The sequence below is a fragment of the Macaca fascicularis genome, chromosome 11 (genome assembly GCF_037993035.2).
Source record: "Macaca fascicularis isolate 582-1 chromosome 11, T2T-MFA8v1.1".
Lineage (NCBI taxonomy): Eukaryota > Metazoa > Chordata > Mammalia > Primates > Cercopithecidae > Macaca > Macaca fascicularis.
Genome location: NC_088385.1, coordinates 51,311,699 through 51,339,612, shown reverse-complemented (window position 1 = coordinate 51,339,612; position 27,914 = coordinate 51,311,699). Strand labels below are relative to the sequence as shown.

At 37.6% G+C, this 27,914-nt stretch overlaps 1 protein-coding gene across 4 annotated transcripts in view; it reads left to right on the top strand.

Moving 5' to 3' along the window:
- NELL2 (neural EGFL like 2) overlaps window positions 1–27,914 on the top strand; it is a 415,912-nt gene that overhangs the window by 213,397 nt on the left and 174,601 nt on the right. For all 4 annotated transcript variants that reach the window (XM_045365097.3, XM_005570625.5, XM_065524062.2 and 1 more), the window contains exon 13: window positions 8–136. In XM_045365097.3, coding sequence (XP_045221032.1) covers window positions 8–136 — 129 coding nt within the window. The remainder of the gene's footprint in view (window positions 1–7; window positions 137–27,914) is intronic.

The window sequence follows — 27,914 nt, the reverse complement described above, 5'->3', positions numbered from 1 at the left end:
TCTGTAGGTTATGACTTTTGTTCTGAAAGACATAACTGCATGGAGAATTCTGTCTGCAGAAATCTGAATGACAGGGCTGTTTGTAGCTGTCGAGATGGTTTTAGGGCTCTTCGAGAAGATAATGCCTACTGTGAAGGTAATCCTTGTAATGATGTGTAGCTCAGCTGTATAAATTTTCTAGGATTACTGCATGCAAAATTTATTAATTTCCCAGGTTGTCAAGTTGATGGTCCCATTAAAAGCGGTGAATTTAATTTGAAGCATATTAATCAGCTAAAAATAATTATCTTTCAAATTAAAGTTTTTCAGCTATCTGCTATATGTCAGACTAATAAGTTAATATGGCTGGTTTCTTGAATTAGAACAATTCTTCCACTGTGAAATTGCCTTCTTTTTTCATAATTAGATATTCAGATAGCTCACATATTGACATGATTACTGTGGCTTGCAGTTAGAATTGTAGTCAGAGTTTTCCAGACAGTGTTGTGTAACAAGGGCAATCACTTAACAGGAAGATAAAGTGCCTACTGCTATTTTTGTTTGCTACCCTAAGTAATCTAAGTGATTGTATTCATGCTCTGTAGTATTTAGTAAATAGTTCCAGTGGAGTAAATCATTTTCTAGTTACTTTTAAAAATCTTAACTAATACCCAAGATAGTTTATTCTCTCGTGGAAAGTGTCCACATACAGTGAGCAGACCCTTGACATTTTCAAATGCTCTGGCTTTGATTCTTCCTGAAGAAGTCCATGAGATGTGGTAATTTATTATTTCCCTGAGGTATGGATTTGAATCATTCCTATTAATTGTGTAACTAGCTAATGGGTTCTACAAACCAGAACATTGATTTGGAGGTGTTTGGGCATTCGGAGAAAGTTTTGGAGAGTTCTAAACTTACCCACTCAACATGTCAAGCATGTGCCATAGATCTGTGGAGATGGAAAACCTCAGGTATAAATACACAGGTTCTGTTTAGCTGCAGGGTGATTTGTTGGCTCTTGGAAAACCAACTTCTGTTGTTTCCCTTAGCTTTAAATAGTTTTTTTCTTTTTCTTAAAAATCTGTATTCATTTTTTAAATTGACCTTTGGATCAAAATATTTCTTTAAATGCTACTGATTCAGTCCTAAAGGGATCATTCCAGTTTTGCAGAAGAAAATAAATATGGCTTCCCTTCCCCATTCATAATGCAGATTTATTTAAAATTCCTCATCTTAAAAGATTTTACATAAAATGGATTTTTACCCTTACGTAACATAGAGGTAAACTTTCTTAGGAAACTAATGTATTTTCATTATAATATTTGAGATTTCTAACATATAACAAACCCCTTTGATATTGTTTATATGTATAACACGAAACTACATGATTCATGTGATATTTTGTTTTGAATTTTACTTATATGATTATTACTTTTTAAAAATTTTTGAGCTGCTTTTGATGCTATTAAGTATATTCAATCATGTAATAAATATTTAGTGAGCACCTACTGCGTCCTGAACATTTTTCTAGGCTTGGTGTAAAGTGGAGTAAATGGTGAACAAGACTTACAAATATCCTGTGCTCAGGATCTTTACATTCTGGGGGTAAGACAGAGAATTACTGGGTGACCATAGAACTAGAGAAGACAATTTCGGGTAGTAAAAATTAATAGGAAGAAAATGAAACAGGATGATGCACTAAAGATTGGCTGGGGATTTATTCAGAGTGGTCAACCTCTGGGGCAGGGAGTGAGGGGAGAGTGGTGGTTAACCTGAGACTTGATGGTAAGAAAGGAAACAGCCATGTAATAATCTTGGATAGAACATTTCAACCAGAAGAATAAAAAGTGGGAATGAGCTTAGAATGCTCTAGGAACAAAATGAAGGAAAATGTAGTGGAGCAGACAAATCAAGGCAATCCTGTTGGAGAATTAGGCAGGGGCCAGGTAATGTAGGAAAGTTTGCAAGGATTTCAGAGTTGCATCAAGGAGGACAGTGATATGCTCAGCCTTGTATTGAAAAGGATAGTTCTGGCTCCAGTGTGATAGGCGAACTATGGTGTTGGGTGTAGTGGGGAGCAGTGGAAATTGGAGACCAGTTGGAAGGCTATTGCAGTAGTTCAGGTACAGATGTTGATGGCCTGGATAAGGAAAGCTATAGGAGGTGAAGAGGAGTGAGGTATATTCATAGTACATTTTGAAAGTAGAGCCAAAAATACTTGCAGATAGTTCGTTGTGGTGTAGAATTGATCAAGAGGAGCCGAGATTTGGAATCTGAGCAACACATGGATGGCATTGCCGTTTATTGAGACAGGAAAGAAGTTAAGGAAAGGGGCCAGATATTTAGATTACCTTACTTGTTTAAATTATTTATCAGTGAAACTTACTGAAAATTGGCCTAATCATAAAGACCAACTCACTCAGTTTTTATCTGGAAGTGTTCTGGATAAAATCTGTGGCACAGATTGGCAGCTGTTTTCATCTTGAATGCACTATACAATGACATGTTTTACAACTTTATACTAATTGTCATTTGAATATATAATCTTCAAAGCGTAAGAAACTGATGGAAAAATTTGTTGAACATATTGATATAATCAAATTCAAGATATCTTGAATTTTTTTATACATAAGGACTTCTAATATATCTTTTGTTATTTAGTCCAAATAACAAAATATTATTCAGGATTTGAATAATTCTTATCAAATATGGTTTTCCTTTTGATTGTGGCATGGTTGCTAACTTTGAAGATGTTTTGACTTCTTAGAAGGAACACCCTTTTAAACATTTTTAATGCAATTTTGCATGTTACATATTTGGTCCTTAAAAAAATTACACTTGTGATTATACATAAAAATAAGCAAGCTGTTGTTTGTAAATAGCATACAATTTTATTTACTAAATCTGTGGGGTTGTGTAATGATATGACTGTAATTGAGACTATTGATTTTTACTACAGTTTTCTTGATCATGGTTATTATAACACTGGTAACCATTGGAGTTCATTCATTCATTCAATAAATATTTATTAAATACTTACTTTGTGCAAAGTTAGAGATATAGGTAAAGTAGTAAATTAGATATACATGACTAATATTCTGTCAGGCAAGAAAGATAATTAACAGGCCATTTCATTACACCAAAGAACATTTCATTGCAAATGTGGCAACTATTCTAAAAGAGAAATAGGTTAATAGGGCATGTGATCTGGGTGGTGGGGTTAGGGAAAATTTTGCTTGAGCGAGAAGAGTTTTATTCTGGAATTTGAAGGGTAAGTAAAAGTCAGGGAATCATGGAAGGAAGAGTAGAAAAGAAGAGAATCTCTTACATGGGTAAATCAGCATGTCTAAGGGCTTTCAGGTAGAAAGAAGGACTTTTTAAGAACCGAGGGAAGGGAAGGTCAATAGCAGAGAGCACAGGAGAGGTGCCCAGTGAGACTGATGATGAGAAGCAGGATCTTAAAGGTCACACTAAAGATTAGGAGTTTCATGTGAAGAACAAGGGGCAGCTAATTAAAGATTTTAAGCCGAGAAGTGTCATAGTCACACTCATGTTTTAAACATATCACTCCAGCTGTAGGATGAACGGGAGTAAGGCTGGATGCAGGCAAACCAGTGGGCGAAAGCCAGTGAGGGCTTGTCTTAAAAATAGAAGTGGAAATGTGGATGTGTCTAAGAGCATTTGAGAGGTAAAACCAGCCATTCTTGATTAATTGGTGATAGCAGATGATGAGGAGAGAGGTTTAGAGGTTGATTCCCAGGTTTCTGGACTAATAAACAGGCAGATGTTGGCGCTGCTCACTTAGGGAACAGATTGAGTGAGAAAATCATGATGGATTTGGAGTGCCTATGGGACATCTAAGTTGAGTAACCAGTTGAATATACTTCAATTTGGCATTAAGGGAAGTTTAAGTTAGACAAAAAAATTTGGAATTCTTTGGCATCTAAATGTTAGTTGAGGAGATGGAAGGGATTGCCTAGAGAGTTCTGAGCAACACTTGAGCATTTTATAGAAAAGATGATTTGGTGATGGTGATAGCAAAGTCATGGCTGAAATGTAAGAGGAAAGAGAAGAGAAGGTGGTGTCACAGAAGCCAAGAGAAGAGAGAATTTCAAGCAGAAAGTAGGGTGTGTCTGAGAGATCAAGAAAAATGAAGACTGAAAGATGTCCTTTGCGTTGAACCTCCCAGATGACACTGAGGACAGCAATAGTGATTTTGGTGCAAAGTTGGTGATACAAGCCAGTTTGGAGTACATTGAATATTGTCTAAGGGAAAAAAATGAATCTGAAGAAGGGAGAGGGCTTCTTCTAGATGTTTGCCTACAAAGGGATGGAGAAAGGAAGTAGCTTAGGGGACCTGAAGCTAAAGAAGGAATTTTTCTGCCCGACCCACTTTTTCTTATTTAACTTCTGTACCGTTTGCCCTTGCCCCAGTATCTCAGCCAGGTAGATGATAGCTTCTTGTTCTTCAGTGAGTTTTGCAACACCTCAGATATTTATAAACATAGTTTAATATTAGGATTTTATGACAGCATGACTTCTCTAGCTTTTCTGTATAAGGGATCTAGAATGTCTGGAAGTATATTGGCCTACTTAGTTTTTTGTTAACTGCATGCTTATCACATTTCTCTTTAAAAATTATATATTCATCTCCATCCATCCATCTCATCTCCTATAGATTTCTTTCTATGTTTTTAAATATTTTACCTCACATTTGGTATTTTGTCAGTACATCTAAGATATAAAAGTTGTCAAAAATTATGTTGGACATCCTGTTTTTCAGACTGTTTTTTTGCTACATGTCTTCACTTGACAGTAAAAATTATGGGATCTTTTGATGTTTTGATTATATCTTCTTTCCTCACATTCCACTATTCAGTATTATGTTAGGGTAATCTTGGCATTCTATTTTAGATGGTGGCTTCCAGAGTCATTTTGTAAGTTTCTTTCTTCAGCATGTATTAGTTGCTGAGGATGACAGCTGTGTCAGTCCAATAGCGCATTACGATGAAGACTTTTGTGATTTCCAAACTTCTTAAAACCAGTGGCGTTTTTCCTATCTAAGCCTTTGACATTATACCAAGAACAGGAAGAGTCCTGCAAAAGTGAGTCATTTATATGATTGCATACCACACATAATTATAAAAATTGGTAATTGATGGCTTATTAATGAATTTTAAAGTAAGTTTGTGAGACATTTCTTCAAATTAACAAGAATATGGGAAATAGTTCGGTATAGTCTGACCCCACCTCCAAGTACCTAATTTCTTATTGATAGCCTAGTTTCTCTTGGATTCATTCAATCTCTTTCCTTCTGATTCCTGCCTCCAGGTGTCATTTTTCACTTCATGTCACCATCTGTTTAGACACTCTGCCTCCTTTGTCTCTTCCCACTCCTAACCAACCAGGACCCACTCTCCAGATCAGCATTCATAAAACATCATTTATTCTATTTGAGTGTTCCCAGTGCCTTCTTCTTGCTCACCACATCAAGTTCGAACTTCTTTGCCCAGCTTCCAGGGCTGTATGTCACCTGGTCGCACATAGCTATTTATCCATTAGCCCTGAGCAGGCCACCTATCATGGTCATTTCTTTTGCTGATAATGATTCATCTGAGTTATGAATTGAATTGTGTTGCCCTCACACCCCAGCCCACATTTAGATTCTCATTTTAACCATGAGCATCTCAGAATGTAACCTTATTTGGAAATAGGAATATTGCAGATTTAATGTGTTAAGATGAGATAAAATCATGCTGGAGAAGGGTGAGACCCTACTCCAGTATGATCGCTTTCGTTATAAAGAGGAGAAATTTGGATACAGACACATAGGGAAATTATCATGTCAACATGAAGACAGAGATCAGGATGATGTGACTGTAAGCCAAGGAAAACCAAAGATCACTAGCAAAGCACCAGCAGCTAGGTGAGGAGCATGGAACAAATTGTACTTCACAGCTCTCAGGAGGAACCAACCCTGTCAACAACTTGATTTTGGACTTCTAGCCTCCAAAACTGGGAGACAATGAGTTTCTGTTGTGCAGGACACCCTGTTTGTGGTACTTTATTATGGCAGTCCTAGAAAACTAATCTGACAGAAATGCCTTTAGCTTTTTGGCTTAACAATTCATGATTTAATCATTCTTCTAGACTCTGCTTGATTTTTATCTTCTGTGGGAAGAATTCCTGATGAATTTATTGTGTGCATATACTTTCTCATATTCTCTTTTTATTTTATCTGACTGAACAATTAGTACTTTATACTAGTCTATATCCAGTTGTTCAGCTGGAGTATACAACACATCCTCAGATAATGTCATTTCATTTAATGTTGTTTCATTATAATGTTGATGAGAAAAAAATATTCCTGACTGAGGCCACAGTCTGTGTGGAGTTTACACATTTTCCCCACGTCTGTGTGGATTTTCCCAGATACTCCAGTTTCCTCCACACCCCAAAGCTGTGTATGGTAGAGTCACTGGTGTGTCTAAATGGCCCTGATGTGAGTGAGTGTGGGTGTGTGTCAGTGGTTTTATGATGGAATGACATCCTGGACAGGGCTGGTTCCTGCCTTGTCCCCTGGGCTACCCGGTCAGGCTCCAGCCATCCCCAACCCTGAACTGGAATAAGTGGGTAAATAATTATCTTACTTGTTTTTATTAATGGTTCTTAAATGTATGTATAGCTCATGTTTATTTCCATGTTTAATATTAGTAAGTGTTTTGGTCTTTAGTTTAGAAGTTTGGTGATGTTTCTGTGACCAGAAATATGCTGAAAGAACTTAACCCTTATTTACAGCCATTAGCCTATGTTAAAGTTGGTTACATTCGTTGTATGCCATTTCACTTAAAGTTGCCGTTTCCAAGAGCCTACCTATGTTAAGCAAGGAGGCCTTACTGTACTTTATTATATACTGTGTTATTTATTCATTCAGATTTCAGTATATGTATCTGTGTATACTTCTCTCAACTATAAGTACCTAGTGATCACAGCCTGTTTATTTTCCTTGAATTCTCACAAACTTCTAAAATAGAGGCAATGTAGAGCTTAAGAAAGATTTGTTGACTGATGGTCTGAAGTGCTGAGTTGACTCATCACTAAAGAATGACTCGGCAAGCACTGAGTTTGTTGAGTTGCATTTGTACTATATATAAGAAAATCTAATCATGGTACTGACTTTTGTAGCTAGAAAGGGATTCAGTTTTAAATTAATTTCTGTTGGGCTTTAAAAATTATTCTCAATAGTGCAAGAAAAGGAAATTGTTCATTCATAACGTTCATTATTTATTAAATTATATGTGCACTGATAAATAACATACACATTCAAAGGACCTCAACTATTAGAAGTTTCCCCATCTTCACAATTGCTTTTACAGAACACTCATTTTTTTCCTAAGATTTGAATTCTACCTAAAATTTGCAAAGCAACTCACTTCAACATGAAATATCTGGTATGTGTAAGGTGTGTAATAAATACCAGTTGACCCTGAACATGGAAATCTTAGTAAATATTCGTTTACTAAGCACCTGTGATGTGCCAGAGTTGGAATCCTCAAAAATTAACTAATAAACTTTTATATTTAGACATCTAGTTCAAATATCTATTTTTTAAGCTTCATCCTTTACATCAATAAAAACATTGATTTCTCCCGCCTCATTCCTGTCTTTTTAATGCTATCTTTTGGCTAATGATGCCTCTTCCCCCCTCTTTCTTGTTCTGCATTTCAGGGAATTCTCGCCTATGTACAAAGTAATGTGAGCAAAACTATGGTTCTTTGGAGGCATTTAAAATGCTTTTCACATATCATGGGTTTCTGTGTGTTTTTGAGGCAGGACCTCACTCTTTTGCCTAGGCTGGAGTGCAGTGTTGCAATCTTGGCTCACTGCAGCCTCAACCTCTTGCGCTCAAGCAATCCCCCCACCTCAGTCTCCCAAGTAGCTGGGACTACAGGCATGCACCACCATGCCTGGCTAATTTATTTTCTTTTTTTCTTTTTAAATTTTTTTTGGAGAGATATGATTTCACTGTGTTGCCTAGGCTGGTCATATATATGATCTTATTTCGTCCAACAGTCCTATGATGATGAAAGCTTTATTATAATCTATTTTGTAGTTTAGAAAACTAAAGAGCTTGCATGTCAAATGACTCCTTCAAAATCATTTATCCAGGCAGCAAACAGTAAATTCAGGGTTCAAATTCACATCATCTGTCTTCAAATTCTGAGGACTTTTTCTCTTTACCACTTTTAATTAATTTTGTATAGACAGAGTCTCACTCTGTTGTCCAGGCATGGTTGATATGCAGTGGCATGATCATGGCTCACTAAAGCCTTGAATTCCTGGGTAAGCGATCCTCCCACCTCAGCCTCCTGAGTAGCTGAGGCTTACAGGCGTGTGCCTTCACACCCGGCTAATGATTTTACTTTTGGTAGAGATGGCGTCTTGCTTTGTTGCCCAGGATGGTCTCAAACTCCCGGGCTCAAGTGACCATCCCACTCCACCTTCTAAAGCACTGGGGTCACAGGCATGAGCCATTATGCCCAGACTAATTTATTTATTAAATATTGAATCTAATTCTTTGTATAAGAAAGAGTAGCGTAAGATTTTTCTTTAGAAAGGCATTTTTAATCATAGTTAGCTACTTTAAAAATTAAATGCTTCTTTTTTTTTTTTTTTTTTTGGAGACGGAGTCTCACTCTGATTTTGTATTTCATCCAGAAAGCAGCTCATTGCCATTAGAGAAATCATGTAACCAACATCCTTTGCTCCCGCACTTTCTCCCTCTTTCCCTCCCTCTCTCCTTTCCTCCCTCCTTCCCCTCTTTCCTTCTTTCTTTTCTTCCTTCCTCCCTCCCTCCTCCTCCCTCTCCGGTCTCTTCCTCCGCCCCTCCCTTCCTTCGTCCCTCCCTTCCTTCTCCCTCCCTCCCTTCTCTCCTTCCTTCCTTTCTTCCTTCCTTCCTTCTTCCCTTTTACCCCTTCTGTCTCCTTTCTTCTCTTTTTTTTCAGCTGCTTACCATCTCACAACTAACTTGTTTAGTGATGAATTCCTGACACAACCATATTTGCATATGATTAACTGAGATATAGAGGAAATCTGAAAGGATTCCTTTAAGAGTAAGATGAGCGATAGCCTCAGAAAGTTGCTCCAAGAGATATGAAAGGAAAGCTACAGAATGAACTCAATTCTCTGATTGCAAACCCAGCACACAAGTCCCTGCTGGATCTAATGGGAGGCTTGCTAACAGCTAGGATAAATAACCTAGAGAACTGAGCCCTATGGGATTAATTAGGGAACTCTAGCAGACACTGTCACTTTCAAAACTGTCATTAATGATGCACTCTCTGTGGTATACTATGGTAGAATTTCTTAAATAAATAAAAAAAAAAGTCGATACTGTATTAGTCAGGGTTCTCCAGAAAAACAGAACCAATAATATGTGTGTGTGTGTGCACACGCATTGTATATTATATATATGTGAGATTTATTATTATAAGGAATTGGCTGACATGCCTATGGAGGTTGACAAGTCCCAAAATCTGCAGTGGGCAAGCTGGAGACTCAGGAGAGCCAGTGGCATAGTTTCAGTCTGAGTTCAAAGGCCCGAGATTTGGAGACTCAATGGTATAAGTTCCAGTTTGAGGTTAGGAGAAGACCAACGTTCTAATTCAAGGACTTAGGCAGACGAAATTTCCCTCTTACTCAGTCTTTTTGTTCTATTCAAGTCTTCAATTGATTGTATGAGGCCTGTCCACGTTAAGGGGGGATTAATCTGCTTTACTCAGTCTACAGATTCAAATGTTAATTGCATCCAGAAACACCCTCACAGACACACCCAGAATAATGTTTGACCAAATGTCTGGTTACCACCTGGCCTAGTCAAGTTGTCACATAAAATTAACCATAACAGGTAAAATTTAAAAGAGAGAAAGAGAGACAGAGAAGAGCAAAAGTATTTCTGAGGTTTCCAAATGTCATGACTTGACCTTTTAATGGCATCATCTATCCATTCAATCAAGTGGAAAAATTGCTACATAAAACAGCTTTCAGGATTAATATGATATATGGAAACATTAAAGTATTTTTAGGCTTTGAGGAACATCTATGTAAGATATTTACAATGTTGAGGAAATAATGGATTTATTTTTTCATGAGAATCATTCCTTCTTCAATTAAAGAATTCTGTTATGGAAGTTCTGAAAATCCCTACTAAGTGACATAGCTAAATTTGAACTTGCATTAGCTATTCATCTGGGCTCATTCATCATTTACTTTCTACTATGCTTCAACTTTCTCAGAGTCAAAACAATTTCCATTCATTTCTAGACTTGAACACCATTAAGATATTCAAATAAGAGAAAAGGACATTTTAAAATTCGAAGCAGAGGTCTCCTTTGATAGGAGAGGATTTTGAAATTTGTAAATCAAACCTGATAAAAATGAAACCTTTCTAAATTTCTTCTTAGGCATGGTTTCTCATGCAAAGCTAACTGAAGACACAATCAATGCTCTCCATATACAGGCATACCTTGGAGATATTGCTGGTTTGTTTCCAGACCACTGCAATAAAGCTAATATTGCAATAAAGCAAGTCACATAGACTGTTTTGTCTCCCAGTGCATATAAAAATTATATTTACACTCTACTGTAGTCTTTTAAGTGTGCATGTCCTTATGTCTTTAAAAATGTACTTATCTTTATTTAAAAATATTTTACTGCAAAAAATGCTAGCAATCATCTGAGCTTTCAGAGAGTCATAATAATATTTTTTGTGATGGAGGGTCTTGCCTCGATGTTGATGGCTGCTGATTGATCAAGGAGATAGTTGCTGAAGGTTAGGATGGCTGTGGAAATTTCTTAAAATAAGATAACAATGAAGTTTGTCAATTGATTGACTCTTCCTTTCATGAGAGATTTCTCTGTAGCGTGCAATGCTATTTGATGGCATCTTATCTACAGTATAACTTTTTTCAAAATTGTAATCAATTCTCTTAAACCCTGCTGCTGCTTTATCAACTAAGTTTTTTTGTAATATTCTAAATTCTTGGTTGTCATTTCAACAATGCTTACAGCATTTTTACCAGGAGTAGATTTCATCTCAGGAAGCTACTTTCTTTGCTTATTCATAAGAAACAATTTATCATCTGTTCAAATTTTAACATGAGATTGCAGCAATTCAGTCACATCTTCAGGCTTCATTTCTAATTCTAGTACTCTTACTATTTCCACTGCATCTGCAGTTACTCCCTCTACTGAAGTATTGAACCACTCAAAGTCATCTGTGAGTGCTGGAATCAACTTATTCCAAACTCCTGTTAGTGTTGTTATCTTGACCTCTTCCCATGAATCAAGAAGTTTCTTAGTGTCATCTAGAATGGTGAATCTTGCCCAGAAGGTTTTCCATTTACTTTGCCCAGATTCAAGAGAGGAATCACTATCTATGGCAGCTACAGTCTTAAGAAATACATTTCTTAAATAATAAGACTATAAAGTGTAAATGACTCCTTGATTCATGAGCTGTAGAATGGATGTAGTGTTAGCAGCCATGAAAACATTAGTCTCCTAGTGCATTGCCATCAGAGCTCTTGGGTGACTAGGAACATTGTCAGTGGGTCACAATAATTTGAAAGGAATCCTTTTTTTTTTTTTTTAACCTGAACAGTGGGCTTTAAACCTTTAGTAAAACGTGGTGTAAACAGAAGTGTGGCCATCATCTAGGCTTCATTGTTCCATTTATAGAGCACAGGCAGAGTAGTTTTAGCATAATTCTTAAGGGCCCCAGGGTTTTTGAAATGGTCAATGAGCAATGGCTTCAACTTAACGTCACAACAACTGCATTAGCCCCTAACAAGAGAGTCAGCCTCTCCTTGGAAACTATGAAGCCAGGCATTGACTTCTGTCTCTCTAGCTATGAAAATTCTGTATGGCATTTTCTCCTAATGGAAGGTCATTTTGTCTTGATTGAAAACCTGTTGTTTAGTATAGCTAACTTGGCCAATGGTCTTAGCTAGATCATTTGAATAACTTGCTGCAGTTTGTACATCAGCGCTTGTTGGTTCACCTTCCTCTTTTCTGCTATAGAGATGGCTTCTTTCCTTAAACATAATGAGCCAACCTCTGCTAGCTTTAAACTTTTCTTCTGCAGCTTCCTCACCTCTCTCAGCCTTCTAGAATTGAAGAGAGTTAGGGCCTTGCCCTTGATTAGGCTTTGGCTCAAGGGAATGTTGTGGTTGATTGTACCTTCCATCCATACTACTCAAACTTTCTCCATGTCATCAGTAAGACCATTTCGCTTTCAGTAATTCATGTGTTCTATGGAGTAACACTTTAATATTCCTTCCTTTGCATTTACAACTTGGCTACTCCAGAGGCCTAACTTTTGGCCTGTATTGACTTTCAACATACCTTCTTCACTAAACTTCGTCATTTCTCCCTTTTGATTTACAATGAGAGACGTGTAACTCTTCTCACTTGAACATTTATTAATTGGCCTAATTTCAATATCATTGTATCTCAGGGATTAGACTGGACTGAGGAAAAGGGGAGAGATGGGAATGGCCAGTCAGTAGAGCCGTCAGAACACACACAGTTATTGATTAAGTTTGCCATCTTATATGGGCACTGTTCTTAGTGCCCTAGGAGAATTCAAATAGTAAAATCAAGATCATTATTCACAGATAACCCCAACAGATATAATAATAATGAAAATTTTTGAAATATTGTGGGAATTCCTAAAACGTGACATGGAGACATGAAACAAGCACCTGCTGTTGGAAAAATGGTGCTGGCAGACTTGGTCAATGTAGAGTGTCACAAACCTTCAATTCGTAAAAAGCACATTATCTGTAGAAGGCAGTTGAAGTGAACTGCAATAAAACAAGGTATGCCTGTATTCTTCTTTTGAAACAGCTCCCCATAGTTGTGTGACTTTCATGGTCAGCTGATTTTTTCCCCCCTCAATTTAGTGGCTTACCTATAGAATACTCATAATTATGTCTATTAGAGATCATAATTGCTTTGGATGCTATATAGGGAAGAAATAATAAATTAAGTCATCAATTAGTCATATAGCTATATGTTAAATAGCACTAGGAACAAGCACTTTTTTCTGAGGTGGATCTACAGGTTCTTCTTGGGAATTTGATTTTTGACTGGTTTCTATCATCAGATATAATGTAGATAATCTTTATTCAGCATTCATTATTCACAGTATTTATTAAGCACATCCTATGTGCCAGGCATATAATGAGTGTTGGTCATATACTCATGAGCAAAACCCTCCTACTAAACCCCTGCCTTCATGGAGTTGACTTACTAGCAGAGGTGACATCCTAAAATCTCTGCCCATTTTCCAGATGCACGTGGAAATGAGAAATGTGACTGATGGTTTTGTGCTTTGTTAAAAGTAAGTAATACTGTTTTTATACTCTTTTGGCAGTTTTTTTTTTCAAGACCTCAGTGCTTGAAGTTCAACATTTGGTCCAAGGACCAGCAACATGGGCCACTATCTATGAGCTTGTTAAAAATGCAGAATCTTATACTTTGTCTCCGTCCTTCTGAATCAGAATCTGCATGTTAACAAGATCTCCAGGTGATTTCTATGCATACAAAATTTGAAGAGAGCACGTTTTGGGTGTAGAGTCTATTAATTTATCATCTTAATAATTTGGTGGCTATCCAATTCTTTTCAGCCATATGCTCAACTGGAGAGGAATTTTAGTGTTCACATTCTCAGTTTATTTTCATCAGTATAAAATTTGGTTTTCTAACATTGCATCTTAGAATGTGGTTCAGACTGCATCAGAACGACCTGATGATCTTATGAAAAATGCACATTCCTGGACACAACCTTAATACTGCTTGAGTGGGTCAGGGTTGGGTCTCAAATTTTTACAAGCTTCCGAGGCAATTCTTATGCACATTAAAGTGGGAGAAGGACTATTTTAAGGCTAGTTTTACATTGATGTCTTCCTTTTTTTATTTTTATTTTTTTATTATTATTATTTATTATTATTATTATACTTTAAGTTCTAGGGTACATGTGCATAACGTGCAGGTTTGTTACATATGTATACTTGTGCCATGTTGCTGTGCTGCACCCATCAACTCGTCAGCACCCATCAACTCGTCATTTACATCAGGTATAACTCCCAATGCAATCCCTCCCCCCTCCCCCCTCCCCATGATAGGCCCCGGTGTGTGATGTTCCCCTTCCCGAGTCCAAGTGATCTCATTGTTCAGTTCCCACCTATGAGTGAGAACATGCGGTGTTTGGTTTTCTGTTCTTGTGATAGTTTGCTAAGAATGATGGTTTCCAGCTGCATCCATGTCCCTACAAAGGACACAGACTCATCCTTTTTTATGGCTGCATAGTATTCCATGGTGTATATGTGCCACATTTTCTTAATCCAGTCTGTCACTGATGGACATTTGGGTTGATTCCAAGTCTTTGCTATTGTGAATAGTGCCGCAATAAACATACGTGTGCATGTGTCTTTATAGCAGCATGATTTATAATCCTTTGGGTATATACCCAGTAATGGGATGGCTGGGTCATATGGTACATCTAGTTCTAGATCCTTGAGGAATCGCCATACTGTTTTCCATAATGGTTGAACTAGTTTACAATCCCACCAACAGTGTAAAAGTGTTCCTATTTCTCCACATCCTCTCCAGCACCTGTTGTTTCCTGACTTTTTAATGATTGCCATTCTAACTGGTGTGAGATGGTATCTCATTGTGGTTTTGATTTGCATTTCTCTGAGGGCCAGTGATGATGAGCATTTTTTCCTGTGTCTGTTGGCTGTATGAATGTCTTCTTTTGAGAAATGTCTGTTCATATCGTTTGCTTACTTTTTGATGGGTTGTTTGTTTTTTTCTTGTAAATTTGTTTCAGTTCTTTGTAGGTTCTGGATATTAGCCCTTTGTCAGATGAGTAGATTGCAAAAATTTTCTCCCATTCTGTAGGTTGCCTGTTCACTCTGATGGTAGTTTCTTTTGCTGTGCAGAAGCTCTTTAGTTTAATTAGATCCCATTTGTCAATTTTGGCTTTTGCTGCCGTTGCTTTTGGTGTTTTAGACATGAAGTCTTTGCCCATGCCGGTGTCCTGAATGGTACTACCTAGGTTTTCCTCTAGGGTTTTTATGGTATTAGGTCTAACATTTAAGTCTCTAATCCATCTTGAATTAATTTTCGTATAAGGAGTAAGGAAAGGATCCAGTTTCAGCTTTCTACTTATGGCTAGCCAATTTTCCCAGCACCATTTATTAACTAGGGAATCCTTTCCCCATTTCTTGTTTCTTTCAGGTTTGTCAAAGATCAGATGGCTGTAGATGTGTGGTATTATTTCTGAGGACTCTGTTCTGTTCCATTGGTCTATATCTCTGTTTTGGTACCAGTACCATGCTGTTTTGGTTACTGTAGCCTTGCAGTATAGTTTGAAGTCAGGTAGCATGATGCCTCCAGCTTTGTTCTTTTGACTTAGGATTGTCTTGGAGATGCGGGCTCTTTTTTGGTTCCATATGAACTTTAAAGCAGTTTTTTCCAATTCTGTGAAGAAACTCATTGGTAGCTTGATGGGGATGGCATTTAATCTATAAATAACCTTGGGCAGTATGGCCATTTTCACAATATTGATTCTTCCTATCCATGAGCATGGTATGTTCTTCCATTTGTTTATGTCCTCTTTGATTTCACTGAGCAGTGGTTTGTAGTTCTCCTTGAAGAGGTCCTTTACATCCCTTGTAAGTTGGATTCCTAGATATTTTATTCTCTTTAAAGCGATTGTGAATGGAAGTTCATTCATGATTTGGCTCTCTGTTTGTCTGTTACTGGTGTATAAGAATGCTTGTGATTTTTGCACATTAATTTTGTATCCTGAGGCTTTGCTGAAGTTGCTTATCAGCTGAAGGAGATTTTGGGCTGAGACAATGGGGATTTCTGAATACACAATCATGTCATCTGCAAACAGGGACAATTTGACTTCTTCTTTTCCTAACTGAATACCCTTGATTTCTTTCTCTTGCCTGATTGCCCTAGCCAGAACTTCCAACACTATGTTGAATAGGAGTGGTGAGAGAGGGCATCCCTGTCTTGTTCCAGTTTTCAAAGGGAATTTTTCCAGTTTTTGCCCATTCAGTATGATATTGGCTGTGGGTTTGTCATAAATAGCTCTTATTATTTTGAGGTACGTTCCATCAATACCGAATTTATTGAGCGTTTTTAGCATGAAGGGCTGTTGAATTTTGTCAATAGCCTTTTCTGCATCTATTTGAGATAATCATGTGTTTCTTCTCTTTGGTTCTGTTTATATGCTGGATTATGTTTATTGATCTGCGAATGTTGAACCAGCCTTGCATCCCCGGGATGAAGCCCACTTGATCATGGTGGATAAGCTTTTGGATGTGCTGCTGAATCCGGTTTGCCAGTATTTTATTGAGGATTTTTGCATCGATGTTCATCAGGGATATTGGTCTAAAATTCTCTTTTTTTGTTGTGTCTCTGCCAGGCTTTGGTATCAGGATGATGTTGGCCTCATAAAATGAGTTAGGGAGGATTCCCTCTTTTTCTATTGATTGGAATAGTTTCAGAAGGAATGGTACCAGCTCCTCCTTGTACCTCTGGTAGAATTCAGCTGTGAATCCATCTGGTCCTGGCCTTTTTTTGGTTGGTAGGCTATTAATTATTGCCTCAATTTCAGAGCCTGCTATTGGTCTATTCAGGGATTCAACTTCTTCCTGGTTTAGTCTTGGAAGAGTGTAAGTGTCCAGGAAATTATCCATTTCTTCTAGATTTTCTAGCGTATTTGCGTAGAGGTGTTTATAGTATTCTCTGATGGTAGTTTGTATTTCTGTGGGGTCGGTGGTGATATCCCCTTTATCATTTTTTATTGCGTCTATTTGATTCTTCTCTCTTTTCTTCTTTATTAGTTTTGCTAGCGGTCTGTCAATTTTGTTGATCTTTTCAAAAAACCAACTCCTGGATTCATTGATTTTTTGGAGGGTGTTTTGTGTCTCTATCTCCTTCAGTTCTGCTCTGATCTTAATTATTTCTTGCCTTCTGCTAGCTTTTGAATGTGTTTGCTCTTGCTTCTCTAGTTCTTTTAATTGTGATGTTAGAGTGTCAATTTTAGATCTTTCCAGGTTTCTCTTGTGGGCATTTAGTGCTATAAATTTCCCTCTCCACACTGCTTTAAATGTGTCCCAGAGATTCTGGTATGTTGTATCTTTGTTCTCATTGGTTTCAAAGAACATCTTTATTTCTGCCTTCATTTCGTTATGTACCCAGTAGTCATTCAGGAGCAGGTTGTTCAGTTTCCATGTAGTTGAGCAGTTTTGATTGAGTTTCTTAGTCCTGAGTTCTAGTTTGATTGCACTGTGGTCTGAGAGACAGTTTGTTATAATTTCTGTTCTTGTACATTTGCTGAGGAGTGCTTTACTTCCAATTATGTGGTCAATTTTGGAATAAGTGCTATGTGCTGAGAAGAATGTATATTCTGTTTATTTGGGGTGGAGAGTTCTATAGATGTCTATTAGGTCTGCTTGCTGCAGAGATGAGTTCAATTCCTGGATATCCTTGTTAACTTTCTGTCTCGTTGATCTGTCTAATGTTGACAGTGGAGTGTTGAAGTCTCCCATTATTATTGTATGGGAGTCTAAGTCTCTTTGTAAGTCTCTAAGGACTTGCTTTATGAATCTGGGTGCTCCTGTATTGGGTGCATATATATTTAGGATAGTTAGCTCTTCCTGTTAAATTGATCCCTTTACCATTATTTAATGGCCTTCTTTGTCTCTTTTGATCTTTGATGGTTTAAAGTCTGTTTTATCAGAGACTAGTATTACAACCCCTGTTTTTTTTTGTTCTCCATTTGCTTGGTAAATCTTCCTCCATCCCTTTATTTTGAGCCTATGTATGCCTCTGCATGTGAGATGGGTCTCCTGAATACAGCAGACTGATGGGTCTTGACTCTTTATCCAGTTTGCCAGTCTATGTCTTTTAATTGGAGCATTTAGTCCATTTACATTTAAGGTTGAGATTGTTATGTGTGAACTTGATCCTGCCATTATGATATTAACTGGTTATTTTGCTCGTTAGTTGATGCAGTTTCTTCCTAGCCTCGATGGTCTTTATATTTTGGCATGTTTTTGCAATGGCTGGTAGCGGTTGTTCCTTTCCATGTTTAGTGCTTCCTTCAGGGTCTCTTGTAAGGCAGGCCTAGTGGTGACAAAATCTCTAAGCATTTGCTTATCTGTAAAGGATTTTATTTCTCCTTCACTTATGAAACTTAGTTTGGCTGGATATGAAATTCTGGGTTGAAAATTCTTTTCTTTAAGAATGTTGAATATTGGCCCCCACTCTCTTCTGGCTTGTAGAGTTTCTGTGGAGAGGTCTGCTATTAGTCTGATGGGCTTCCCTTTGTGGGTAACCCGACCTTTCTCTCTGGCTGCCCTTAAGATTTTTTCCTTCGTTTCAACTTTGGTGAATCTGGCAATTATGTGTCTTGGAGTTGCTCTTCTCGAGGAGTATCTTTGTGGCGTTCTCTGTATTTCCTGGATTTGAATGTTGGCCTGCCCTACTAGGTTGGGGAAGTTCTCCTGGATGATATCCTGAAGAGTGTTTTCCAACTTGGTTCCATTTTCCCCCTCACTTTCAGGCACCCCAATCAGACGTAGATTTGGTCTTTTTACATAATCCCATACTTCTTGCAGGTTTTGATCATTTCTTTTTCTTCTTTTTTCTTTTGGTTTCTCTTCTCGCTTCATTTCATTCATTTGATCCTCAATCACTGTTTCTCTTTCTTCCAGTTGATCGAGTTGGTTACTGAAGCTTGTGCATTTGTCACGTATTTCTCATGTCATGGTTTTCATCTCTTTCATTTCGTTTAGGACCTTCTCTGCATTAATTACTCTAGCCATCAATTCTTCCACTTTTTTTTCAAGATTTTTAGTTTCTTTGCGCTGGGTATGTAATTCCTCCTTTAGCTCTGAGAAGTTTGATGGACTGAAGCCTTCTTCTCTCATCTCGTCAAAGTCATTCTCCATCAAGCTTTGATCCGTTGCTGGCGATGAGCTGCGCTCCTTTGCCGGGGGAGATGCGCCTTATTTTTTGAATTTCCAGCTTTTCTGCCCTGCTTTTTCCCCATCTTTTGGTTTTATCTGCCTCTGGTCTTTGATGATGATGGTGACGTACTGATGGGGTTTTGGTGTAGGTGTCCTTCCTGTTTGATAGTTTTCCTTCTAACAGTCAGGACCCTCAGCTGTAGGTCTGTTGGAGATTGCTTGAGGTCCACTCCAGACCCTGTTTGTCTGGGTGTCAACAGCAGAGGCTGCAGAAGATAGAATATTGCTGAACAGCGAGTGTACCTGTCTGATTCTTCCTTTGGAGGCTTCCTCTCAAGGGTGTACTCCAGCCTGTGAGGTGTGGGGTGTCAGACTGCCCCTAGTGGGGGATGTCTCCCAGTTAGGCTACTCAGGGGTCAGGGACCCACTTGAGTAGGCAGTCTGTCCCTTCTCAGATCTCAACCTCCATGTTGGGAGATCCACCGCTCTCTTCAAAGCTGTCAGACAGCGTCCTTTGCATCTGCAGAGGTTTCTGCTGCTTTTTGTTGTTGTTGTTTCGCTCTGCCCTGTCCCCAGAAGTGGAGTGTACAGAGACAGGCAGGTTTCCTTGAGCTGCTGTGAGCTCCACCCAGTTCGAGCTTCCCAGTGGCTTTGTTTACATACTTAAGCCTCAGCTTGGCGGTCGCCCCTCCCCCAGCCTCGCTGCTGCCTTGCGGTTAGATCGCAGACTGCTGTGCTAGCAATGAGGGAGGCTCTGTGGACGTGGGACCCTCCCGACCAGGTGTGCGATATAATCTCCTGGTGTTCCTGTTTGCTTAAAGCGCAGTATTGGGGTGTGAGTTACCCGATTTTCCAGGTGTTGTGTGTCTCAGTTCCCCTGGCTAGGAAAAGGGATTCCCTTTCCCCTTGTGCTTCCCAGGTGAGGCGATGCCTCGCCCTGCTTCAGCTCTCGCTGGTCGGGCTGCAGCAGCTGACCAGCACCGATTGTCCAGCACTCCCTAGTGAGATGAACCCAGTACCTCAGTTGAAAATGCAGAAATCACCGGTCTTCTGTGTCGCTCGTACTGGGAGTTGGAGACTGGAGCTGTTCCTATTCGGCCATCTTGCTTCGCCCCCCTACATTGATGTCTTTCTACGGATGGATTTTTAAAAAATTATTTTCGAGTCTTTAGTTTATATGCTCCTGCCTAGAAAGATGAATTATTCGATCTCCGGTCATATATTTCTGTGTATCAGAGTGTTTTTTGTTTTAACCAGGGTTTCTCAACCTCACATTGTTGACATTTTTACTTGATAATTCTTTGTTGTGTGGGGCTGTTCTGTGCATTGTAGGATGTTTAGCAGTATCTCTGATCTCTACCCACCAGATGCCAGTAGTACACCTGTGCCTGCTTGCATTCCTAGTTGTGACAACCAAAAATGTTTGCATTTATCAAATTTCCTCTGAAGAGCAAAATGCTGTCAGTTGAGAATATTGGTTGAAACTAAATAAATAAAAGGAGCATGGTTGTATATGAATATGACTCCCACCCCAAGTATCTAGTATTACTATTTGGTTCTCTTGAGGGCTTAGGCCAAGGGTGAAGAGAGATTTATGTATGGGGACATAAGGGCTGCCTGGACCTGTGAGTTGGTTTCAACACTCTGTGGTGAGAGAGATATAATATGATGATGGGCAAGAGTAAAAACTCTTACATTTAATATGGAAACAAGGCTACTGAAGGACCTATGGGCTAAAGAATGAAACAAAATTAGGTATAAAAACTTTTATTTTTTCATTTTTGAGTCTGTCTGAATATGCTTCTGAAGAACTGAAGATGCTGTGTAGTAGCTAAAGAGTTTTATATAATAGCTTTGCAGATGGGATCTCCTTTCAAAGGGAAAAAATAGGGACATAGGAATATGTGCTAGCTTTGGCAGAGACTCAGAATACATGAAAAAGGGCCAGAGGATGGCCAGGGGCAGGGTAGAGGGGAGTGGTAGTATGTAAGTGTTGATTTATTCCTGAACTCATAGGAACACCAGAGTGCACTCAGAAGTAATTGGGGAGACTTTGAAGGGCAACCTCAGATTTATTAGCAGCCAGGAAAATTTGTATCCATAGCCTGTAACATTATTGAATTTCTGGTATGACTGAGTTTTGTTTGGCCCACTATTCTTAACAGATTGCTTACCTTTGCATTTCTTCCTAGTATGATGGAAACATTTACTAGCCGCCAATGTTAAACAAGTATTTATAATTGTTACTCTTTTACTAGTCAGTTGTGTGGATACTGAAAATTAAATCAGAACAAATAACTTATTTTGGACACATTCATTTTACATAGTCATTATGTGAATACACAGTTTGCAGATTTATGTGTGCAGCCAACTATACTTATTTTTTTAAAATGCCAGACAAAATTTGGAGATTTAATACACAGATGAATATAAAGCATTTGTATGGATCAAATCAAAACCTGTCTATCTGTGACAAACAAGCGCAGTGCTGATGTGTGGGAAGAACATTGCCCAAGAAGACTTGAATTCTTACCTCTGCTATTTACTAACTGTGGGAACTTGTGCAAATCGTTTAACCTCTCAGAGCCTTAGCCTCCTCATGTATTAAAATGGGAAAAATTTGTCTCATGAGGTTGTTAAGGAAGCAGAGATTAAATAAGATTAAAAATGTGAAAATGTCTTCCAGAAAAATAAGTCAGTAAAAGTTTGTCATTAAGCTTATATATTTCACATATATTTGTTACTGTCAGTATATCAGTTAATTCATGCAACATTATTTTATTTTTGGAACTAAAATATTATTAATTTACTGGAAACTAGAGACAACAGGACTCTTAGAGTCTGTATAATGATATTGTCTTACATTTGAAGCCAATTATAATGAAATCTGTAGCTACTTCAGTAACTAAGTTACCATGGGTTATTTCCAGAACCAAACTACTTTATGCCAAATTCGTTTCTGGTCTGAATAATATTCTAACCAGTTCTTCAATATAGAGTATGTATAATTTGTTCTCATTTTCAAAATTATTTGGCAAGTCTTTAAATTTATGGGGATTCATGTTATTTTTCTGTAAATAAATAGCAGGTTAAAATACTTGATAATTACATTGCATGAAGTTGTTTACTAATATTAGAGAGAAATTGTCGCTTAGATTTAAGCAACTCATTTTAAACAAATTAGTTGCAGGTATCTTATGTGATGCAGCCATTTATTATCATGTTTTCATTAGAGAAATGCAAATTATTAAAAATAATAAATTGCTTCCCTGGAAAGGAATCCATTTGAAGTGACATATAAGACACCACATGATTAACAGCTTTAAAAAATCTAATTGATATAAAAAGTCTTCTTGCAACTTCATTAAGTTTAAGGTCAGGTATGCATAGAGATTAAATTATAAATACTAGCTTTTTTTTCTTCTAAGAAATCCAAGTCACATGTTCTGGTTATATTTGTTGAAAGTCAATTAACAATTGCTTGCTTGGAGTGAAACACAACTGTTAGCATTGCTTTTACATTCTCTTCCTCTGTCCATTAGCTTTCAAAAACAAGAACTAATTCCAATATAAAATAAGATTATCACGAACACCAAAGACATCTGAAAAAAAGGCTTGTAGATAGGAAGTGGAAGCTTGGACCTGGTTAATGACAGGAAAACCTTATAGCTAGAAATATATAAGAATTGCACAAAGAAAATAAATTTAACTTTGATTAAATAGTGCTGACATTATATTTGAGATCTGTCGTGAAAACGTGATGCTGTGGGAAAAACAATGAAATGACATTGTCAAAGCAACATACATTGTAGTAAATGTTAGCTTCATTATTAATATAATGAATAGAAATAAGAATAAGTTTTTAGGGGACAACAATAACTGTGAATTGGGGGAAGCAGGTAGGTACAAGGTAAATGAACATGAGAGAGAACAGGGAGATATTTGAGTTATGTGATGGAGAAAGAACTAGCTTCTTTGAGTCAATTATTATTCCACAGAAAACAGAGCCCCATGTGTTTTGACACAAGAGACAGGAAATTGGTGCTGGCTTTAATGAATGTGAAGCACTGGTGAAGCAGCAGGCATAATGGTTCTGTATTGTGTGTCTTGTTCATTGGTATGGTATAAAAATAGATCCCTAGGATTTTAATAATACATTCAATTTTCATTTTTACTTTAAATTCAAAAACAGCTTTAATTACATTGTTAAATGTACTTCAGGTAATTTTTCTTTAATATGAAGAATGTATTCCCAAATAGATTTTTAAAAATTGTTCATATCTTCAAATGGAAATGCGGTGGTGGAGAAATGGGACTTAAATTGTAGAACATATATGTTTGTGTATACGAGTTGTTGTAAGGTCCTACTTCCTAATCAACATTAAACATTGATTAAGATTATCAAAGCTAATAACAATGCAGTCCAGTCAGTGATTTATGTACAAGCAAGCAATTGGAAATTGGAGTGGCTCCATATCTTTCATGAAAACACTGATGTTATGTTTAGGTTAATCAAGCAGCTCTGGATGGGTAACAATTTGGAAAATTTTATGACTGTAATTCATGCTTTCTGGCAAAATAAATATATATTTACTAAATTAGTTTCTAATTTTAAAAATAATAATCCACCTTCTTGGAAAGAACGCTGCTATTCAACTTGATGAATTTTCAAATCCAGCATGACAAGACAATCATTTAAATGAGCCTGTCTGTTCTGTAATTTCAAGCAAGTTGGATTCAGCCAAGATACCTACTAACTGCCCATGAATAAGCACAGACAAAAAGTGCAGAAGTAGAGACAGATGGAATGAATCCCTGTGACCAAAGAGGTTAGGGAAGATACCGTGTAGGAATTGAGACTTCATCTGGGCCTTAAGATGTGAATCCAATTTAGATTGGCAGAGAAGAGTAAGCAAAGGGAAAGGGCAAGAGATGTTCTGGAACTTTTCTACAACACGAGGCTTATATCCAGGAGTGTTAGTAGATTAAACTGCAAAGATAGGGACCAGATTGTGGAAGGACAGTGGCTAATAATTAGTGATTCTATGCTAGATTTACCAGTCACTAACTTGTAACAGACTTTGGAAAACTTCTCAGCTTCACAAAGGTTCCGTGGCTGTGAAAAGGGGCTATTGCCTGTTCTCCCCAGGTCACAGGATGGTTGTGAGAATGAACATACAATGTATATGAACATGCACTGTACAAAGCCAAGTGTTATAAAAATGTCAAGTGGTGGATTCCCACAGCTGCATGTTCATGCTTACTGACTCCAACTGAGGCCAATACTGTGCATCCCAGCAGAGTTTTTGCTCATTTCCTACAATAATCATTGTAAACCTTCACCATTCTCTGAAGCCTTTGACTCTACCAGTTCTCTTATTCCTGACAGATAACTTCTTTACCAATGAAACAGACAGCAACTTCTTCATCCTCCTGCTCCAATTTCATAAGCCAGCATGCCTTACTTCCACCCTTTCTTCCTTCTCCCTAGTATCAGTGGAATAGAAACCTCTCCTCCTGGGAGTAATAGGTACATATGAGTACTAAATCTCATCTCTTCCTGTCTTCAGAGGAAATTTGCTTCATCTATTATATCTTCAAACTCAGTTTTCAATTTCGTTCTCTCTGTTTGCTCCTTCCCATCAGCATTTACTTATGCTTAATCTCTCCCTTAACTCTATATCCCGTCTAGTTTTTGTATTATTACCGTTTCCCCTTTATAGCTGAATCTCTTAATGTAATGCTTTTTTCTCACTGTCTTCACTTCTTCATCTCAGACTTTCTCCTTAACCAACTTCAAACTAGACTTTTCATCCCATATCCTCTCCGTACTACTCTCACCAAGCTCACTGATAACTTCTCTATTGTTAAATCAGACAACTTTCCATCTGTATTTTGCTTGACTTCTAGGCAGCAAATAATTCTATCGATCTTTCCCTTCTTCCAATGCTTATTTACCTTGTCATCATGATACTACACTGTATTGATCGGGGTTTTGAATTGCAAACAACGGAATTCACTCTGATGATTTAAGCAGAAAAGGAATAGGTTGAAGGATGTTAGGTAGCTCACAATGTATATGGGAGGACTGGAAGACAGGTTAAGATGATTTTCAGCCAAGAAAATACCTATTACATCTTGATACAAAATCACTACCTCTACCTTTTGGTGTCAACACCACAACTCACATAAATGTTGTGAATGTTCACTGATGACATCCAGGACTGGATTCTAGAAGTGAATGCCATGGCGACCATGCTAAATGCGGATATGCCTTCTCTATTATGCTTGCTAAATTTTGCAACCTGCAAAGTTGTAAAGTTCTCTTCTGGATTGAATTTTTGCATGAGTGCTCCCATTTGGTAGTACTAGGTCACTAGTTTCTAAGGACACTGAAAATTTGAGTTTCCCTTCTTGAAGAAACAAATATTTTTCCAAATATAGGTGACTTCAAAAGGTGATGACTGCCTAGTGTTTTGACATTTGTCTTTCTCCACCACTCCTCTAGTTTTGCTGCTACCTCTCTGAGCAATTTTTCTCCATCTGCTTTCTTTACTTGCCACTTAAATGTCCAAGTCCCCCAGGTCTCCATTTTAATTGTTTTCTCCTCATTCTACATCCCCTACCTGTGTGATGCTAACACCCTGGCTTTAATTACATTCTGTGTGCCTATGACTCTCAAATGTTGATCTTTAGCCCAGTGCTCTCTCTGGAGTAAGCTCTAGACCCACGTATCTCACTGCCTCTTGGACATTTTTATCTGGATGTGTCATAAGCACCTCAAATTCAACCTATTTACAACTGCTTCTCTGTAGCTCAGTTGCAGTCCTCCAGTTCCCTACACTATGGACCCACCCAGTTGTTTAGTTAAAAAAGAAGGATATTATCTTTGAGAGCATCCCTTGCTAATCATCAGGCATCCAGTCAGTCCCAGAGTGCAAGCAATATTCGATCCCATGTATTTTTTTTTTAATCTGCCTCACTCCTTTCATCTTCTGCAGTCATAGTCACAAGAACCGAAACTGTGTAATATCAAGTGAGCTTCCTCCTAGCTTCCAGTTTTACTCTTCTCTAATTTATCCTCTACCCTGCATTTACAAAGATATTGTTTAGCAATAACAACATTTCATGTCTCTGCTGAACACCCTTCAGAGGAAAAGCACAAACACATATTCCCCTATGTGTATGCTTAAGTAGGCATAGAATATGTCTGGAAATTGTGGAAGAAATTGATACCAGAGGTTGTCTCAGGGATTAGGAGTGGGAGAACTGAGTGACTATGACTCAGATTTACTTTCATGATACACTCTACTGCAGCTTTTAAATTTTACAGCATGTGTACATATAACATGTTTTAGAATAATTTTAAAAACTCCAGTGATTACCATTGATTATAGGATAATGTCAAACTCTCATATAGTGTGTAAGACCTGCACACAAACGCAGCTCCTGCGTACTTCTTTAGGTGCATTGAGTACTTTGCTATCCTTCAAACATATCAAATTCTCTTAATTTCCAACACTCGCATGTAGTCTCCTTGTTTGAAATGCTCTTTCATCGCATCTCACCTGGCTAACTACTTCTCCTTTAGTCCTATGCTTAGATGTCAGTTTCTCTTTGTTTGTAAGACGGGTTTGGGGCCCTCACTTTGTTTTCCAGATGGCACTGTCCTTCTCAAACTCCCATTACATTTTTAAAAATTACTAGTTGTCTCTTTTGTCAGATCCTAAGTTCTGCAAAGGCAGGTACTGCATCTATTTCATCAGGCTATGCTGTTGGTGTCTAAGTTATTATAGTACCTTGGATATAGTAGGAAGTCAGAAACTATTATATGGACAAACCTACACATGCCTTTGTTCCCCCACTCCTTAATATTCCACATTCTCTCATTTTTCTCCATGGATATTATTTATGATACACTCTCAAACCTGTCTGAGATTTTCCTGGTGCATATCTCTATTTTTTTTTTAATTCAGGAATCCCAAAGCTAAGAATAATATATTCTATCAAGAGTAGCAAGAAAGCTGATATAATGCCAGAGCTTTCACTCTTTTTGAGGAATGTACCATACAATTTACAATGAATGAAATTACAAAATGAATGAAGCAAATTTGTGGCCATTATTTTGAGATGTCAAGAAAATCATATGTTTCAATCTTATCCTTCAATCATACATTCAGATGAATATAGTTTTTAATACATAGAAATTAATATATGGTAAACAAACTCATTAATGCCACTGACTTTAAAACATATGATTGCTGGCAATTCCTTTCAGTGTTAGCTTATTTGTAAATGATATTTTAATTTATTCTTTCCTGGTATTTCACTGAGCACCCTACTTAAACTTAGAAATTTTATATTTAAAAAAATTCTTATCTTCCCAAATGTTACTCTCAAATCTCTTTCCAGAATTACATTTCTTAGAACTTAGTCTTTATCCTAGTTTGTGAATTATTTTATTGATATCTTTGCCAACTTTGCCCAGCCAGTATTTCACAGCTGGTGAGCCAAGACTTAGCAATAACCCATATTGATCTGTATTATTTTTCAGTATATGGAGTCTTTGCAGTTGAGCTGCATGACTTCAAGATTTTATTGGCTGATCAAGAAGGCATTAGTGTTCATTAACATACCAATATAATGTTTTTACAGTATATAATCAAGACAAATGTTGTAGCTTTAGAAATACACTACACTTTAAAAAACAAAACAGTTATCAGTGACATCCAAGGTATAATGTGGCAGGAAAGGGAGCATCATGCCTGAGTGCTCATTGACTCTGAGCCTAGTCTGGAGATGAGTCGACAGACCAAAAGAAACTAATTTTAAACCTGGGGTCTAGAAATGTTGCTCTTGTTATGGCTGCCACTCATTAAC